Source organism: Microcaecilia unicolor, chromosome 7, assembly GCF_901765095.1.
Source record: "Microcaecilia unicolor chromosome 7, aMicUni1.1, whole genome shotgun sequence".
In the NCBI taxonomy this organism is placed as follows: domain Eukaryota; kingdom Metazoa; phylum Chordata; class Amphibia; order Gymnophiona; family Siphonopidae; genus Microcaecilia; species Microcaecilia unicolor.
Genome location: NC_044037.1, coordinates 232,324,958 through 232,343,110, shown reverse-complemented (window position 1 = coordinate 232,343,110; position 18,153 = coordinate 232,324,958). Strand labels below are relative to the sequence as shown.

Genomic DNA, 18,153 nt, shown 5'->3' with positions numbered 1-18,153 from the left:
CACAAAACTTAGTGCACACTAACGGACATTAACATGTGCTAAGTGCCATGTGGCCCATAGATATAAAATAGAATACCCAGCATTTAGCGCACGCTAAGCTTTTATAAAAGGGCCCCTGTGTGGTGAAATCTCTGAAAGGTTTTAGTTGAAGTTTTGAGTAAATTGTTTACTGGGAAAGGGAGGTAGATGAGAAGCAAAAAAAAAGGACAGTGGAAAGCTAAATTGGAAAGCCCAAGACAGTGAGAGTGTTTGTTTATCTTTCTTTTTAATAATAATAATAATAATAATAATAATAATAATAATAATAATAGATCTATGATCAGAGATAATACATGCAAATTTAAGCAGTGCAATTATCTCAGATTATGGGGTAGAAGTGCGGGAGAATTGTGCCTGAGTATGCGCTCAGCACAATCCTCCGGCACTTGTTTGACAGGTCTGGGCTGGAGACCAATGAAAAGAGAATGATGCCCATCGTTATATCGGAAGATGGACGTCCTCAACTGCCCTGGTGCAGGGACGGCTAAATTTCAAGGGGGTGTCGGAGGTATAGCGACGGGGCAGTTGAGGATGTCCAAAATTTGGACGTTTCTGCAATGGGCAGTTAAGGACGTCCAAAATTGGATGCTTCTCTGAGAAAGACGTCTTTCTCGTAGAAACATCCAATTTTGGACGTCCTTAACTGCCCATTGCCGAAACGTCCAAAATTTGGGCGTCCTCAACTGCCCTCGCTGGCAGGTTTGCTGTAAGCAGGAATGGGCTCCTGCCAGCATGCAAATGCTTGCTGGACAGGGCTCACCATTCCTCCCCAATGATCTGCAAACCCTAACACCAGCTCGGAGCTGGCGTAGGGTTTGTTGCGGCCAGCGACCCAATCTTTGGCGTGCTGGATGCTGATCATTGGGGATGAATGCGTTAAGCACTGATTAGCATGCATTTGCAGGCTACTTGTGCTATGAGCCCTGTTTAGCATGCATTTGCATGCTACTTCCGCTAAGAGCCCTTGAGTATGTTGTTTCATGTGCTCGAGGGCTCTGATCATGGGGCGGTAGCAAATGCCGGTGCTAGTATGGCACTAACAGCCTCTAGCGCCGGCATTTGCTTTTGATCATCTGCTTGTAAATGCTAAGAAGCCCATAGCATTTAGCACACTCTAATCTTTAGTGCACCTTAGTAAAAGGACCCTTTTTTTGTTGTTGTTACATTTGTACCCCGCGCTTTCCCGCTCATGGCAGGCTCAATGCGGCTTACATGGGGCAATGGAGGGTTAAGTGACTTGCCCAGAGTCACAAGGAGCTGCCTGTGCCTGAAGTCGGAATCGAACTCAGTTCCTCAGTCTTTTTTAGTTTTTAATGGCCAATTTTCCATTATATGATGTAATGGCCATGTGCTAATGTTGCCATTAACAAAAATTAGCACATGAGCCCTTAGTGCCACCTATTTTGTAGGTGGTAAGAGCTCACACACTAATCCTGCGCTAGTCAGCCTGTGGCAATGTAGATGCACTAACTGATTAGTGCAGAAATGCCCACTCTTCACATCTCAGACATGCCTCTTTGGCCAAAGAATAAAAAATATTTTTTACTGCATGGGTTGTGCAAGCATATTTGGAACTTACTGTGGGACACCTGAGTGCACCCCGTGGTAAACCCTTTTAATTTGTAATAAGCATGCGCTAGTGCTTACTGCAGCTTAGTAAATGGATGCCATAATGTTTTCAGTATACGTCAGGTGAGGATGCCTTATGCGTATGAAAATCAGTCAGTCAGCCTAGTTGATTTGATTATGTAAAGCACCATACGTGACAGGTATGATGAACATTTAACAATGTGCCAGTTATTCATTCATGAGTGATGGGTAAATACCTATGAATCAGTACCTGCTTTTCATTTGGAATTTGACTACACATCAATATGCAATTTCCCATACATCACCACCCAAGATAACCTAGTTTAAATAGTTTTTTTGTTAATTTGCTAATTTTTTTTCTGTCTTTTTCAAGATGCCATGGTTTTGGAACCTAAGACAATGCTGGGAGAACTACCCATATCAGGTAAAAGTTATTCTTAGCAGTTTGATCTAACATCAGTATAACCATCATGGACATTTATTTCAAAGTGATTTTCTCTCCTCTTCTGTTCTTTGGGAAAATCATTTTAAAAACAATGCCCAACAGTAGAATTTTCAGGTCCTTACTATTACAGAAAAAAAAAAAAAAGCATGGCAGGACTGGAATATGTTTTTCGACAGCATCACCTGCATAATGGTATAACTACTATCTGCACTTGCACATCTCAGCGAGAAGTGTAGTGACAAAAATAGAAAATTGTGCTGTGTTACAGTTTTATCTCTGCAGGGTTTATCTTAAATCTCAGTGTATGAAAAAGTAAATAATTACTTGTAAAGAGAAGTAACTATTGACAATTTGCATCTTTTTTCATGAAAGGAAGTGAAAAAGACATTGACTGGAACTGGCTTAGATACTGATTTATTTATGCTTTTTGTTTTTTACTGAGGTTTAATGCATGCATCATCATGGGTGTGGTCTAGAATCTAAGGTACAAAGATATTAAAGGGACTCATTACTCTAAGTTAACATTTGTTTCATTAAAAAAAAAATAAAAGCTCTCTGTCTTTTAACAATCGCTCACTAGAGTCTACGGTTTTCTGCCTCATGTGGATAATGGCTATTCCAGCTGTGGAACTTTTATTGTGACAACTTTGGCATTGGAATAAGAGAACTGGCAACGTAACCTTTTGTAAAATAAAATATATAGAGGACTTCATGGCAAAAACACAGTAGTTTGAGTATTAAAGTGAGGGAAATTTGTATGCAGTCTCCTATTGAATCAATTTTCATTGTAAGATGAGGTGTGATGATGGTTTGGGGGGGAAGAGAGGGGGTTGGGGGGCAGTGGGTGTGAGGGCGGGGGAACTATACAGGGGGATAGGGATGGCTGAAGGGGGAGGGAGGGGGCATGGTGAGCAAGGGGGGGATTGGTGATGAATGATGTCAGCTTAATATATTGTCTTTCTGGCGTATATTGATACCTTGACCTTTCATGTTTTGGTTGGATTTAATTATTGTAACCTGTCATCAATAAGATGTTTCAACTTATCTTTGGGGAGGAGGTGGGGAAGGGGGTGTTTAATTTGTCTTTTATTGTGTAATTCATAACTGTAATCTTAGGGTGGAAAATTTCAATAAACATGCTTTCAATAAAGTGAGGGAAATTTTACTTGTCATCCCATTCAGGGAAACCAGGTTTCTGATGGCTGTGTACTAAAAGGAGAACCTAATTACATAAGAAGCCTTGTGGATAGGATTCTGTGTACTTCTAAATGTATTGAAGAAGGAACTAAAAATTAGTAGCAATAAGTTTTTGTGTAAATATAACAGTTGTCACTGATTATTATGAAGTAGATATTCTGAATGATTTAGCCAGGTAGTAGAGGCTCCTGCCTGGTTAAATTGTGGTGAGCTGGCCATATCTGGATTTTCAGTAGCACTTAACTGAATAGTGCCATTGAAAATCTAGTGAAACAGTCACTACACCAGTGGTGCAGACACAGGTAGCTGAGACCCACTTTGGATTCAGGTTCTCCCTCAAATTGTAGCATCATCTGCTGTGGCTGACGGGGGTCCCTAAGCTCTGCCAGCAGAAAAGGTCCTCCACCAGGCAGCCTGGAAGTCCATAGGCTGCCACTGTCTTGCTGACCCCCTTTCCCCCACATGCTTGGTTTTCGTGCACGTGTGAAAACAGAGCATGCACGGAAGGGGGGGTGAGGAGGCTCATGGAAAGAGCCATCAACTGCCTGGTGGAGGACCATTTGTGTTGGAGAAGCTTGGGGATCCCCACCAGCTCAAGTGCGTAGATGTTACAAGGGGGCAAGAAGAACAAGGCAGGGGCAGAACAAAGTTTTGTGCCTCCCTACTTTATAGGCTGCCCCAAAGGCCCAGCTATGCAACTGCATAGCTCTATCCAGTTAGTGCAAAAAGGCTGCCCTAAGTTTACCCAGACACTTATTATCTGGGCACCAATCTTAACATTACTGGTACTCATTAAATTCTCAGACAAAGACAAATGGGATTCACACTCTCCACGGGAACGGAACACAACAGTAAAGGGGTGGAAAGGACCCAAAATCAAATGCACAACAGTAACGAGGTGGAAAGGACCCAAAATCAAATGTTAAATTCTGACAGCCAACCATAACCTGAATAATCAGTACCAGTGCCTGGATTAGGCCCAGCATTGAATATTCAGATCAGATGCAGCCTGCAGTGGTCAGCACCTTTAAATTCACTGACTACTGTGAGTGCATTATCAGGGGCTTATGTGTAATTGTTCATTGTGTAGGAACTTTCCCTTGCACCACAGCCACCTCATTAAAGAACACAAGACTTCCAAAGTGGTTCAGTGTCCTGTCTCCTAATGGCCAATATGGGTTACAAGTACTTAGCAGCATTCCCAGAAGAAACTAGATTTTCCCACATCTTCCTGTACAGTGGTTTTTGGACTTTTCCTCCAGAAATGTGTCTAAACCTTTTTTTTTTTTTTTTTTAAACCCAGCTATGTTAACTTCTGTTACTACATCATCCAGTAGGGAATTTCAGAGCTTAACTATGTGTTGAGTGAAATATTTCCTGTGACTAGGGTCATGGGCAGGGTGCTTCTGATGCCAATTAGCTGCCTTTCACCACTGACCACCTCTTCAACATTTTTCATTCTTCGATAAAACACAGTGCTCGAGAGCCATTCCAATTCCATATCATGAGTAACCAGTTTTTGTTAGGGCTTCAAACCTGCAAACACAGCCTTAGCTTCCACTGCCCTATTATCTTTCAGTTTCCTACTGAAGTGGGTACAAGTCAGTTTGCACAGCCTTTTCTCCAAGCTTCCTCTCCATTAGGCAAGCCCCGTGCCACCAGGCCTGAACCCACCAGGGTTTTTAGAGCCTTCACTTCCCCCCCCATCATCTTCTTCTTTTTCCTCTTTGTCTTTCACAGTTCCGAGGCAAGTTTGTTCCCTCCAGTCTTCTTCACCCTTAGCAAAAGTCCCCAAACAAACTACTCAAACCACTGCCCTGGTGTCACATCTGTGGTCGTGACCCCTCTCAGACTTACCTTATTTCTGGGGGTCAGCTTCTGAGCTGGCTTCTGTCCTTTCTGAGTTAGTTCTGTCACTGTGTGCTGGCTGCTTCCAGCATGGCTCTAATTACTCCACTATACTGCACCTGTGTGTGTTGCCTGAGTTAGCTCTGCCTCTGTCTCTGTGTGCTGGCTGCTTCCAGCATGGCTCTAATTACTCCACTATACTGCACCTGTGTATGCTGAGTCTCTCTATGCTTCAGTATGCTTTCTGCCTGCTTCTTGGTTTGTGCCTGGACAGCACCCGTAGCTGCCTAGAGATTACTGCAGCTGAGCCTCAGGTGTTGATGGGCTTTATTAATCACCTAGAGACTTCTGTGTTTGCCTTTGCATCGTCTAAGGTCCCTGGTATGTTAGAGTGCTCTGTGCACTTCAGCCTAGTCCAGTTCTAGTCTGAGTTTTTTGCTTGTGTCTAGTTAGCTTGTGTATAGCTTATTCTTGTTAGCTTGTGTGTAGCTTATTCTAGTTAGTCTGTGTGTAGCTAGTTTTGGTTCTATTGCTTTTCCTAGTCTTGTCTCTGGTCTGTATTCCTGTCTTGGGTTTATTTCTTAGTGGCTGCTTGGCAGCTTTCAGTATTGCTCTGCTTCCTGCCTATATTTCTCAGCTACTAGAGCTCCAGCCATAGCCCTGCTTCCTGCCTGTATTTCTAAGCTACTGGAGCTTCAGCCATAGCCTACTCCCTGCCTGTATTTCTCAACTACTGGAGCTCCAGCCCTAGTCCTGCTTCCTGCCTGTATTTCTAAGCTACTGGAGCTCCAGCCCTAGCCCTGCTTCCTGCCTGTATTTCTAAGCTACTGGAGCTTCAGCCATAGTTCTGTTCTCTGCCTGTATTTCTCAGCTACTGGAGCTCCAGCCATAGCCTGCTCCCTGCCTGTATTTCTCAGCTACTGGAGCTCCAGCCATAGCCCTGCTCCCTGCCTGTATTTCTAGCTGCTGGAGCTTCAGCCATAGTCCTGGTCTCTGCCTGTACTTCTCTGCTACTGGAGCTCCAGTCATAGCTCTGCACCTCTGTCTGCCTTGCTTTGGTCTAGGTGCCTGTGGGCACTTCTGAACCCTGTCTGCCCTGCTTTTGTCTAGGTGCCTGTGGGCACTTCTGAATCCTGATTCCTGGTGTTCCTGCCTGCTAGTTCCAGTACCAGTTTTCCTCCAAGTCCTGCCGGCTGCCTGTACCCGGGGGCTCAACCCCCGGGGAACGGCGGCTATGTGTAGGTGAAGCCTAGGTCCAGTCTGGTGTGTTCCTGTCCAGTGTGTTCCAGTTCAGTACATACCAGTCCGGTGCATTCCAGTTCAGTACTCCAGTCCGGGGTTCCAGTCCTGTTTTGCCTTGTCTCTGGTTTGGAGGTGATTTTGCCTGCCACTGCTGCTACACAGCAGTGGTCCAAGGACTCACAACCCAGTGCTTCCGGGAGAAGCATGACACCTGGCCATCGATCCTTCCTGTTGAAGGTAAAGGCCAAATGAGAGAAGCTCGCAACCTGGATCTGAATGTATGGCTGCATGGATGGTGCCAGCACAAGCACTTCAGTTTCCTAGATCATGGGATGATTTTCTAAGAGCTACTGAGCAGTGATGGTATCCATCTTTCAAAGAAGGGGTGAAGTGTCTTAAGTAACAGACTGGTTAAAGTACTAAGGAGAGCTTTAAACTAAATTTGCTGGCGATGGGTGACAAAAGCCCCAAAGTCATTAATAACCCTCAGAAAGGTAAGACACTAAATACCATGATAGAAAAGGAAAAAAAGAGTAACACTTGGAAAGGCTTGTATACCAATGCTCATAGTATGGGAAATAAATTTCAGATCTAGGGTACAATGATACCAGCTGTCTTGGATTTAATGGCGGTCATGAAGACGTGGTTTACAAAGAACCATGATTGGGATATAATTATACCTGGCTATAATCTATTCAGGAAGGACAGGGTAGGAAAAAAGGGTAGAGGAGTGGCATTATATGTTAAGAATAATATTAAAGTGACAGAACTGCAGGGCATATGGGGTAAGGAAGAAGCACTGTGGGTTAAACTGGTAAGAGGGAAAGGAAAATGTATTTGCATTGGTGTAGGTCACCTTCACAGTCAGAAGAAATGGACAGAGACTTAATTGAAGACATCCACAAGCTAGCTTGGAAAGTGGAAGTACTACTGATACGTGATTTTAATGCGCCTGACGTCGATTGGGGTGTCCCTACTGCGGAGTCATATAATATGCCTGACATCGATTGGGGCGTTCCTGCTGTGGGGTCATCTAGAAGCAAAGGGATCTTGGATTCTCTACAGGAAGAATTGTTTCAGTAGTGAGTAACAGAACCAATGCAGGATGGAGCTGTTCTAGACATGGTGCTTACAAATGGGGAGAATGTTTCTAATGCTATGGTGGGAGATCATCTGATATCTAGTGATCACCGAATGATGTGGTTCAATATTAAGACACAGGAGGAGAAGGCTTATTCAAGATTGAAGGTCCTAGATTTCAAAAGAACTAACTGAAGGATGTAGAACATCAGTGGGAAAAACTAAAAGGAGCTATTTTAAAGGCGATGAACCTTTATGCTAGGAAATTACATAAAGTAAGAGGAAACGAAGGCCACTCTGGTTCTCAAATGTAGTAACTGAAAAGGTAAGGGCAAGAAGGTTAGCTTTCAAATGTTACAAGACGACTCAGAAAGAGGAAGACAGGCAAAAATATGTGGAAAAGCTAAGAGAAGCTGGGAAAGCTGTAACGAAAGCAAAGAGGCAAATGGAAGAAATGATAGCTAACACGGTAAAATTGGGGGACGAGACATTTTTCAGATATGTAAGTGACAGGAAGAAGTGCAAAAATAGCATTTTGAGGCTCAAACTGAGGGGGAGGAATATGTAGAACCTGATAAGGAAAAAGCTGAACTGCTTAACAATTATTTCTGTTCTGTGTTCACCAATGAAAGGCCAGGCATAAGACCACAGAAAACAAATGCTAATGGGGATAGATGTATAGTAGACCAGGACAAATATGACAGATGGGGGGGGGGGGTGACAGTAGGGGAGATGGTGTTAAGTAAGTTGGTGGGGATGGGATCAGAAGAACAGGTGGTGCATTTCGAGGAGGAAAGAAGGTGGGTGGTTTCCTCCTTGGTGATGTCAGGAAAAGAGGAGGCCAGGGTTGGTTTGTTGAGGGAGTGGGTGAGAGGGTGGAGAGGAGGAGGAGGCTTGGTGGTGAATTCGAAGTTGATCTTCTGCACCTTGTCGTGGAAGTAGTCAGCCAGTGATTGAGGAGAGAGTGACGGGGGTGGGGGGGTGGGATTGGAGGGCACCTTAAGGAGGGAGTTAAGGGTGGTGAAGAGACGATGAGGGTTGGAGCTGAGGGAATTAGTCAATTGGGTATAATAATCCTGTTTGGCAAGGAATAGGGAGGCCTGGAAAGAGGATAGCATGAATTTAAAATGAATGAAATCGGGGTGGGTGCGAGATTTCCTCCAGAGGCGTTCAGCTGATCGGGCACAGGAGCGAAGGTAATGGTTACAAGGGGACAGCCAGGGCTGGGGATTAGTGCGCCTAGTGGGACAGGAGATGGATGGTGCAAGGGTGTCTAGAGCAGAGGAGAGAGTGGTGTTGTAAGCGGAGACAGCCTTGTCAACAGACTTGGGGGACATGATGGAAGGGAGGAGATTAGAGATACTAGAGGATAATGTGGAAGGGTCAACAGCCTGGAGATTCCTGGAAGTAGCGGTGAGTGTTGGGCGGGGCTGAGGGGGAGTGATGAAGTATGAAGGTGATCAAGTGATGGTCTGAGAGAGGAAGAGCCGAGGCGCAGAAATTGGAGAGTGAGCAAGTAGAGGAGAGGACAAGGTCAAGACAATGGCCAGTTTGGTGAGTAGGGGTGGTGGAGCTCAGTTGGAGGTTGAAGGAGGAGGTCAGAGTGAGGAACTGAGAAGCATAGGAGTCGGATGGGTCATCAGCGTGTATGTTGAAGTCTCCAAGAATGAGGGACGGGGATGAGGGATCAAGAAAAATGGAGAGCCAGGCATCGAAGTCGGTAAGGAAGGAGGAGAGGGACTTGTCAGGGGGGCGGTAAATGACAGCCACTCTGAGTGGCAGTGGGTAGAATAGACGGATGGAGTGAACTTCAAAGGATGAGAAGCAGTGCGACTGCGGTAGGAGGAGAGGTTGAAAACTGCAAGAGGGCGAAAGTAGTAACCCGACGCCTCCACTGCGACCAACTGGGTGGGGAGAGTGGGAGAAAAGGTAGCCTCCATGGCATAGGGCCGCGACTGACGCAGAGTTGTCGGGGGTGAGCCAGGTTTCAGTTTGGGCGAGCAGTTGAAGGGCACGGGAGATGAAGAGATCATGGGTGAAGGAAAGTTTGTTGCAGATCGAGCAGGCGTTCCACAGGGCACACGAGAAGGGGAGGGAAGAGGGGGGAGGAGGGGAATAGAGATGAGATTGGAGATATCGCGGAATCGTTTGCATGGATGAGACGAGGACAGGTGTGGGGGACCTGGGTTGGGATTGATGTCTCCCGCGGATAGCAGGAGAAGAAGCAAGAGAGTGCGTAGGAGGGTGGGGAGGTAGGGCGATGAAGGCGACGAATACGGGATGCGCTTAGGAGGAATGGGGAAGGGTTAATGGTAGGAAGGAGGTGTTGAAGGTTGAGAGCTAGGAAGGAGGAGGAGGACAGGAGAGATGGTGAGGTGTGGGGGACGGGGGTGGGTAGGGTATTGCAGTAGTGAGCAGGACGGGAGAGGATGGGCAGTGAGTTCCTGCGGTAGGCAGCGGTAGGGGGAGGAGGATCAGGCTAGGAAGGGACAGGGCAAGGAAGAGAATGTGAATGGGGGCCATGAACAGACGGATAGGGACAGGCTAGAACAGACAGCTTGGAAGAAGCTAGAACGGACGGACTTGAACAGGCTGAGTAGAACTCTTTGAGCTGGTTGTCCTGATGCTAGGTCCAAGGGGAGTAGATAGAGTTGTTAGTAATAGAGCCTAAGGGTGCTATGAGATGAGAGATACGCAGATTGCAGTTCTAGGTGCAAATTACATGCGTTTAAAACGGATTACAGTTCTGGATGCAATAATATACTATACAGATACAGTTTAGACAAACTACAAAGCCTGTAAAGCAATTTGACGCGATTAGATAAAGTATTTGAGCGTTTAAGGCAATTAAAGTGAGCTTTCAGCATGTAACTTGCAGCAAAAGCATACAGCAAGGCAAAGGAGTCGGTTACGCAGCAGTTTAATCATGCAGCAACAGTTCAGGAGCAGCAGTTTCTCGGGAAGTCCTCGCTCTGCAGTTGTTTCTGCCGCGCATTGTGAATGATTTTCTCCGATGCACAGTCCGGATCCACTGAGGTCGGTGTGCTGGCGATTCGCCTCTCTCTAGCTAACCTCTGGTCGGGTGGTGCGGGGTTTCGGGTGATGTGCTGGCGGTTCGGGCCTTACTGGGCTGACTCCTGGTTTGGTGGCGTGACGTGTCGGTCGGTGTGCTGGCGGTTAGGGCTACTCCAGGTAAGCTTCTCGGACGGTGTGGTGATATCGGTCAGAGTTCTCTACGGGGAGCTATTTCGGCGTACAGTCAAAGCTCTATGCGGTCCAGTCTCGCTGGCGGCACAATCTTAGGAAGGTAGGCTAACTTACTGCGGTTCGCCTTCGGGTCTCCCAGGCGTGGGCTGCAGAGTAACTAACTCGGTCACCGCATGGTTGCCACGTGGTTGCCCGTCCTGGGCCACCGTCTGTAGTTCTGATCGCCTTTTCCGTAGATGCTGATCCCGGTTGGGAGGTATTCCACCTCTCCGATGGCAGCGGGATAATACAGCTTGTGGTTTCAATGGGTGATTCAGACGGGCTCTTGTCTTAGCGTCTGCTTCCGGATTGGGTCCCCCAGGTCTCAGTCGTCAGCGGGTAGATGGGCCGCGTGGTGCGGACAGTTGGTCCTAAACTCGTCGTTTGCCTTCTGGGTCTATGGGCCCCGATTGGATCAATTGAATCAGCAAGGATTCGGCTCTGATCTAGTTCCTTCCCGGTGTCATGTCTGTGGCTGTGACCACCCTCATACTTACCCTGTTTCTGGGAGTCAGTGGCTGTGCTGGCTTCTGCTTGTCTCTGTGTCTGGCTTTGTGTGCTGATTGCCTTACTGGACCTCACCTTTGTGGGCTATGCCTCTTCCAAGATGGCTGCCGACTCCTCTATGCCAGTATCCAAGATGGCTTCCGCTGTTCCTTGCTGTGGGCTGACTTCTCTGTGTGTCAAGCCTCTGTTTGGAGGCAAGGAGATTGCTGCAGCTGTGCCTCTGGTGTTGAAAGGCTTTATTTATCACTTAGAGCCTGCAGCCCTTGCCTTTGCATTCCGTCTAAGAGCCCTGGTATGTAGAGTGCTCTGTACACTGCTACATTGTTTGCTCTGTGTGAGTTTCTATGTTTGACTAGCTAGCTTGGGCACAGCATTTTGTTAGCCTGTGTACAGCTTTGCTAGTTCTCTGTGTATGTTTCCAGTGTATGACTAGCTAGCTTGGGCACAGCTTTGCTTGTTAGCCTGTGTACAGCTTTGCTAGTTCTCCTGAGATTGCTCTGTGTATGTTCCTAGTGTATAACTTGTTAGCTTGGGCACAGCTTTGCATTGTCAGCCTGTGTACAGCTTTCCTGTGTTTGCTTAGTGTATGTTTCTTGTGTATGACTAGTTTGCTTGGGCATAGCTTTCCTATTAGCTTGTGTACAGTTTACTAGTCTTCTTGTGTTTAGCTTTCTGGTTTTCCCGTGTGTGTTTTCTTTTGCTTCTGGAGCTTCAGCCCTTGTTCAGTCTGTTGCCAGTACTCCTTGATACTGAAGCTCCAGCCATAGTCTTGCTCCGTGACCTGACCCTTGCTTTGAACCTGCCTACTGCCGGAACCCGGACATTCCCTGCCTGTCTGCCTTGCTTTCGCCTAGGTGCCTGGGGGGCACTTCTGTATCCTGATTCCTGCTGTTCCTGCTTGCAAGTTCCAGTTCCGTTTTTTCCTGTAAGCCCTGCCGGCTGCCCGAACCTGAGGGCTCAACCCTCGGGGAAAGGTGGCTAAGCGTAGGTGAAGCCTAGGTCCAGTGGGTACCTGTCCAGCAGGTTCCGGTCCTGTATGTTCCAGTCCAGTGGGTCCACTCCAGTGTGTTCCAGTCCAGCGGGCTCCACTCCAGTGCGCATCCGTCCGGTGCGTTCCAGTTCCGTGTATTCCTGGGTAGAACTCCAGTCCGGGTTTCCGGTCCAGTCTTGTCTCGTCTCTACCGTGAAGGTGATCTTGCCTGCCACTGCCGCTCCACGGTAGTGGCCCAAGGACTCACGAACCCAGTGCTCTCGGGGAAGAAGCCTGACAGTATGCCAAGGTCCTCGAGAACGCGACACCCGGTCCGTTCCGGTCCGATTGGGGACGGCTCAGGTGGTCTGTTCGTTTGGGACCTCTGGAGCTCGTTAGTGGAGCTCCTTACCTGTCGGCCATCTTGCTATTCAGTTCTGGGCTGCTAGCTACACACCTAGTTCACCCTGATCACTACAAATTCTAGCTCATGGGGGCAGGTACATTAATCCTTGCTTGTATTTAAATAAATACTGTGAAGCAGCACTAACTCAGCTATTGCCTAAGAGCAGGAGTCAGGCGTTTGCCCAGTGACTGACTGGGTTAAAAACTGGTTGAGTGGAAGGAGATAGAGGGTAGTGGTAAATGGAGCTTGTTCTGAGGAAAGGTATGTTATCGGTGGTGTGCTACAGGGATTGGTCCTTGGTCCAACTGTTTTTTTGTGAGTGATATTGAGGAAGAACTGTTTCTGGTAAGGTTTGTCTCTTTGCTGTTGATACCCCAGAAGGTGTGGATGGCATGAGGAAGGATCTAGCGAAGCTTGAATAATGGTCCAATAATTGGCAACTAAGATTCAATGTTAAAAAATGCAGAAGAATGCTTGGGTGCATAAGGAGAGGGGTGACCAACAGGATAAAAGGTGATAGTGCTCTTGTATAAGTCTCTGGTGAGGCCCCATTTATAGTACTGTGTGCAATTCTGGAGACCACACCAATAGAAAGATATAAACAAGATGGAGTCAGTCCAGAGGGCGGCTACAAAATCGGTAAGCGGTCTCTGTCATAAAACATATAGGAACAGGCTTATGAAGCTCTACATGTAGACACCAAAAGAGATGCATGAGAGAGGGGATATGATAGAGACATTTAAATACCTCAGTGACATTAATGTACAGGTGGTGAGCCTTTTTCAAATGAAGGAAAACTCTAGAATGAGAGGGCACAGGATGAAGTTAAGAGGAAATAGGCTTAGGAGGAATCTAAGAAAACACTCTTTCATGGAAAGAGTGGTGGATGGTTGGAATGGCCTCCGGTGGATGTCGTGGAGACAAGGACTGTGTCATAATTTAAGAAAGTGTGGGACAAGCATGTGGGATCTCTCATGAAAAGGAGGAATTAGAGGTTACTGAAGATGGGCAGACTGGATGGGCCATTTTGGTCCTTATCTGCCATCATGCTTCTATGTTTCAACACAGAAGATAATTAATCATTTCAGATGGATATCATATTGTAAATGAAAGGTTATCAAGGAAAAATGAATCAAAGTATAGTACAGCACAATTAATTGTAGGCAATGATTTACTTGGAGGGGCATTTTCAAAAGAAACATCCAAGTTGCGATTTGGATGACTTTGCAAAACGTCGAAATCCAGGGGCAAGGAAAACCATATTTTTGAAAAAAGATGACTGTCCATCTTTCGTTTCGAAAATACCATCAGAGACGTCCCTAGAATTGGACGTCCTTGGATTTGGACATCTCTGACTTTTGGCGATTTTCGAAACCAAAGACGTCCATGTCAAAAACATCCAAATGGAAGCCATTTGGATGTGGGAGGAGCCAGCATTTGTAGTGCACTGGTCCCCCTGACATGCCAGGACACCAACCGGGCACCCTAGGGGGCACTGCAGTGGACTTCTTAAAATGCTCCCAGGAACCTAGCTCCCTTACCTTGTGTGCTGAGCTCCCCAACCCCCCCCCCCCAAAACCCACTACCCACAACTGTACACCACTACCATAGCCATTACGAGTGAAGGTGGGCACCTATATATGGGTACAGTGGGTTTGTGGTGGGTTTTGGAGAGTTCGCTGTTTCCTCCACAAATGTAAGAGGTAGGGGGGATATGGGCCTGGGTCCGCCTGTCTGAAGTGCACTGCAGTACCCACTAAAACTGCTCCAGGGACCTTCATGCGCTGTCATGGACCTGAGTATGACATCTGAGGCTGGCTTAGAGGCTGGCACAAAATATTTTTAAAGATGTTTTTTGAGGGTGGGAGGGGGTTAGTGACCACTGGGGGAGTAACAGGAGGTTATCCCCAATTCTCTCGGGTGGTCATCTGGTCATTTTGGGCACCTTTTTGTGCCTTATTCGTAAAAAAACATGTCCTGGTGAAAACGTCCAAGTGTTTATCAGGGACGTCCTTGCTTTTTTCGATTATGGGTCAAAGACGTCCAAGTGTTAGGCACGCCCAAGTTCCACCTTCTCTATGCCTCCGCCACGCCCCCTTGAAATTTGGACGTCTTTGCGACGTACTGCTGTTGGAGATGTCCAAAATCGGGTTTCGATTATACTGATTTGGACGTCTCTGGGAGAAGGACATCTATCTTCCGATTTATATCAAAGGATGGATGTCCTTCTCTTTCAAAAATGAGCCTGATAGTAACGTAAACACATTGTAGATGACAGCAAAGAACTCCACAGTCCATCCAGTCTGTCTAACAGTCACATTCATGATCAATTCATAATTAAACCAACAATCCAACAATGTTACTAACATTATTTAATTCACTAAATTCAACTTTAAGATCCCATCACGTTTGATATGTTCAGTAGGATACCTAGCAGTTCATTTGTGCCAACATGGATTAGCAGCATAGGGTAGTGTTCAGTAGGCTTAATGAGTCTCTGCAATCTTTACTTTACATCTCGAATCTTGGCACCAGGCAGACAACACAATTCACTGGACATCATGTCTGGTCGACAGATGGGTGCCTCAGTATCCCTCAGAAGTGAATCACCGATCACCACTACCTTTCGCTTCTTTTTGGCCACCAATTCAGTGGCTTTGGGATTTTCGATCATTGTTTCTTCCCATTCTTGAGATGTTTTCAGCTCCTCTGCCTCCAGGGCTGCGAACCGATTCTTCAGTTCACGAGAAGATGGAGTTGGGGGTTGATTTTGCCAGATCTGGTGACCCGTGTCCAGCTGTCCTCTTTCTGCACAAGATCTTCTCTCCCTTTGCTGGAGATCCTTAACGTTACAACATGTATCTCTGGGATGAATTTCTGGTTGTCACAGATGCTTCTTAGTCTTGCCACCTCCTATCTTAGTTTCTGCACTTCTTTCATGAAGGATTCAATGTGCATACATGTATCACATGAATACAGAATCTTGCCTTGGACTAAGCATTCAGCCTGGACAGAAGCAGAAACTGTAATGAGAGCAGTAGCTTTAGGGGCACGATGCTTCTTTGCCATACTTCAAGTATAGGAGTTTTTGTACCTGTGGATAAAAAGAGAATGGCCTACCAAAGTCCAAACCTTATTTTTTTTTACTTCACCTGTTCTGTAAGGAACAGGAAGCAGGTAGTTTTATTGTGAGATCTAAGAACCTGTTCAGATTTACTCTGAGGGAGTAGCTCAATGTACTTCCTTGCCTATTATTGGGATGTACAGTGATTTAGCTAATCACTGTACGTGGAGTGGAGGAGTGGCCTAGTGGTTAGGGTGGTGGACTTTGGTCCTGGGGAACTGAGGAACTGAGTTCGATTCCCACTTCAGGCACAGGCAGCTCCTTGTGACTCTGGGCAAGTCACTTAACCCTCTATTGCCCCATGTAAGCCGCATTGAGCCTGCCATGAGTGGGAAAGCGCGGGGTACAAATGTAACAAAAAAAAAAATCCTTTCGAGGTTTAGGATTTTTTTTTTTTAAAATCTGATGTGTAGTATGTTTAGTTGTAGGCCTAGTTCAAGGGATTAATCTATAGAGACCTAGAAATGAAAACTGATTTAAATTTATAGGTAGCAGTTAAGTGGCAGTGATTTCTTGATTATCCTTTCAACAACACTACTACTGCTAACAGTGCCAGTAGGCCAGGTCTCTATCAGGGGCGTATCTGCGTGGGGCCACAGGGGCCTGGGCCCCCGCAGATTTCGCCCTGGCCCCCCTCCCCGCCGTCAACCCTCCCCCGCTGCTTACTTTTGCTGGCGCCGAGGTCCGACCCGCAATCTCCGTTTTTCGTCTTCCTCCGTGGCCATGCTTCCAGGAAGTAACGCTGCAGTGCTGATTCGTTGAATCCAGTTCGGCGTCTGACGTCAGACGTCGAACTGGGGTCAACGAATCAGCACTGCAGCGTTACTTCCTGGAAGCATGGCCACGGAGGAAGACGAAAAACGGAGACTGCGGGTCGGGACCTCGGCGCCAGCAAAAGTAAGCAGCGGGGGAGGGTTGACGGCGGGGAGGGGGTGGAGAGAGGCGGCGGCGGCGGGGGGGGGGGGGAGGGAGGCAAAAATGTGCCCCCCCCTCTCTGGCTGTGGCCCCCCCTACCGCCGGATTCCAGATACGCCCCTGGTCTCTATAGATCATACATAAAGAGTATGACTTCTTTCCCTCTTTTGAAGTGAGAGTGAAAGAAGTTTAAGGAAAAGAGAAGGTAAACTAATATCCTTTTATTAAAGGTATGTAAAGAAGTAACAAAACTGTTACTTATAGTGTATATGTATATATGTGTGTATATTAAAAGAGATCCTTTTAATCTAAATCAGGGAAAGCACCTGATACAAAGCAGAAAGCTGAATAGTCACCGCAATCAGAAATGACTTGCTCTAAAAAAAAAAAACTGCTGCAATTTGGATAGAGTTAATTGTTGGAGATTGACAAGATTAGGCAAACTATATAGGAATTGTCACCCTTGGAGTGGGAGGGCCTAAACAACCAAAGATCTATCTCCAATGCTGTACTAAATCACATTACTACACCTCTGCTTTGAAACAAAAGCCTGCCTCCACACCAGGTGAGGCTGCTTTAGAGAAAGCATAGGGGGAGGGGGGCAGGATGCTAATAAAGTAACTTTTAAAGCAGCAAAGGCACAGACCAGTGCTATCAAATATTAGAATTTTCAAATATCAGAAATTTAACAGTTTGATAGCAAACAGTGTATAAGATACAGTGAAAGACAAAGTTTGATTTTTAAAAAAAAACAAATACAGAAAAAGTAGAGAAGCAGATCAGAAAGCCAGGAGTTCGTCAGATAAATAATGCAGATATTTGGCTTATCTTGAGACAGAGTCAGTAACAAGCCTGATCGCACAAGGCATGTGTTGAAGAGCCAGCTAGTATGCCTACCAAAGCACAAACTTGAATTAAGCAGGTTCTGTCATATATCGAGGGCTTTTTGCATATAAAAGTGAGTTTCACAAGTAGAAGGCCAGCTATGGAAATTTGTTGCTATATATAAAGTACTGTAAATGTTCCTGGGGGAGAGGTTTGGGGTTTTGCAAAGTATATGTTTATAATCCAAGAGGTGTAAACGTGTGTATTTCTGCCTTCTCTGGAAAAGGCATACATATACATGTATGTTTGCTGCCACTGATTACAGATATAAGTGGCAATTGTGGAAGGGAAAGTTTTTAATTATAAAAAGCAGAAATTTTATAAGGGAAAATATATGTGTATTAGCTGCATCCATTTATGTGGCTGGTGCTAATATTGCTTCTACAGTTCCTAACTCTGTGGGTCCTGGAGATTCTAAGGCAGGGTTATTCAAACCTGTGATTATCACTACAATAAAAGAGTGCAGTGGAGCTAGTGTATTGATAAGGTAAATCAAATACAAAACAGGTATTATACACTAGAACAGGCTAGTCCACTAATAGTGTATTTTTTGAAAAGGAGAGAATCCCTCAGAAACCTGACAGACTGAAAGTCCTAGGTTTACAATGGATGTAATGAAAACCTTTGCTGAGTTTCTATCATAGGGATTCATTTGACTC

At 46.0% G+C, this 18,153-nt stretch overlaps 1 protein-coding gene across 3 annotated transcripts in view; it reads left to right on the top strand.

Moving 5' to 3' along the window:
- The window catches only part of CERS6 (ceramide synthase 6), a 270,865-nt gene that overhangs the window by 131,795 nt on the left and 120,917 nt on the right, over positions 1 to 18,153 (top strand). For all 3 annotated transcript variants that reach the window (XM_030209471.1, XM_030209470.1, XM_030209469.1), the window contains exon 5: positions 2,003 to 2,053. In XM_030209471.1, coding sequence (XP_030065331.1) covers positions 2,003 to 2,053 — 51 coding nt within the window. The remainder of the gene's footprint in view (positions 1 to 2,002; positions 2,054 to 18,153) is intronic.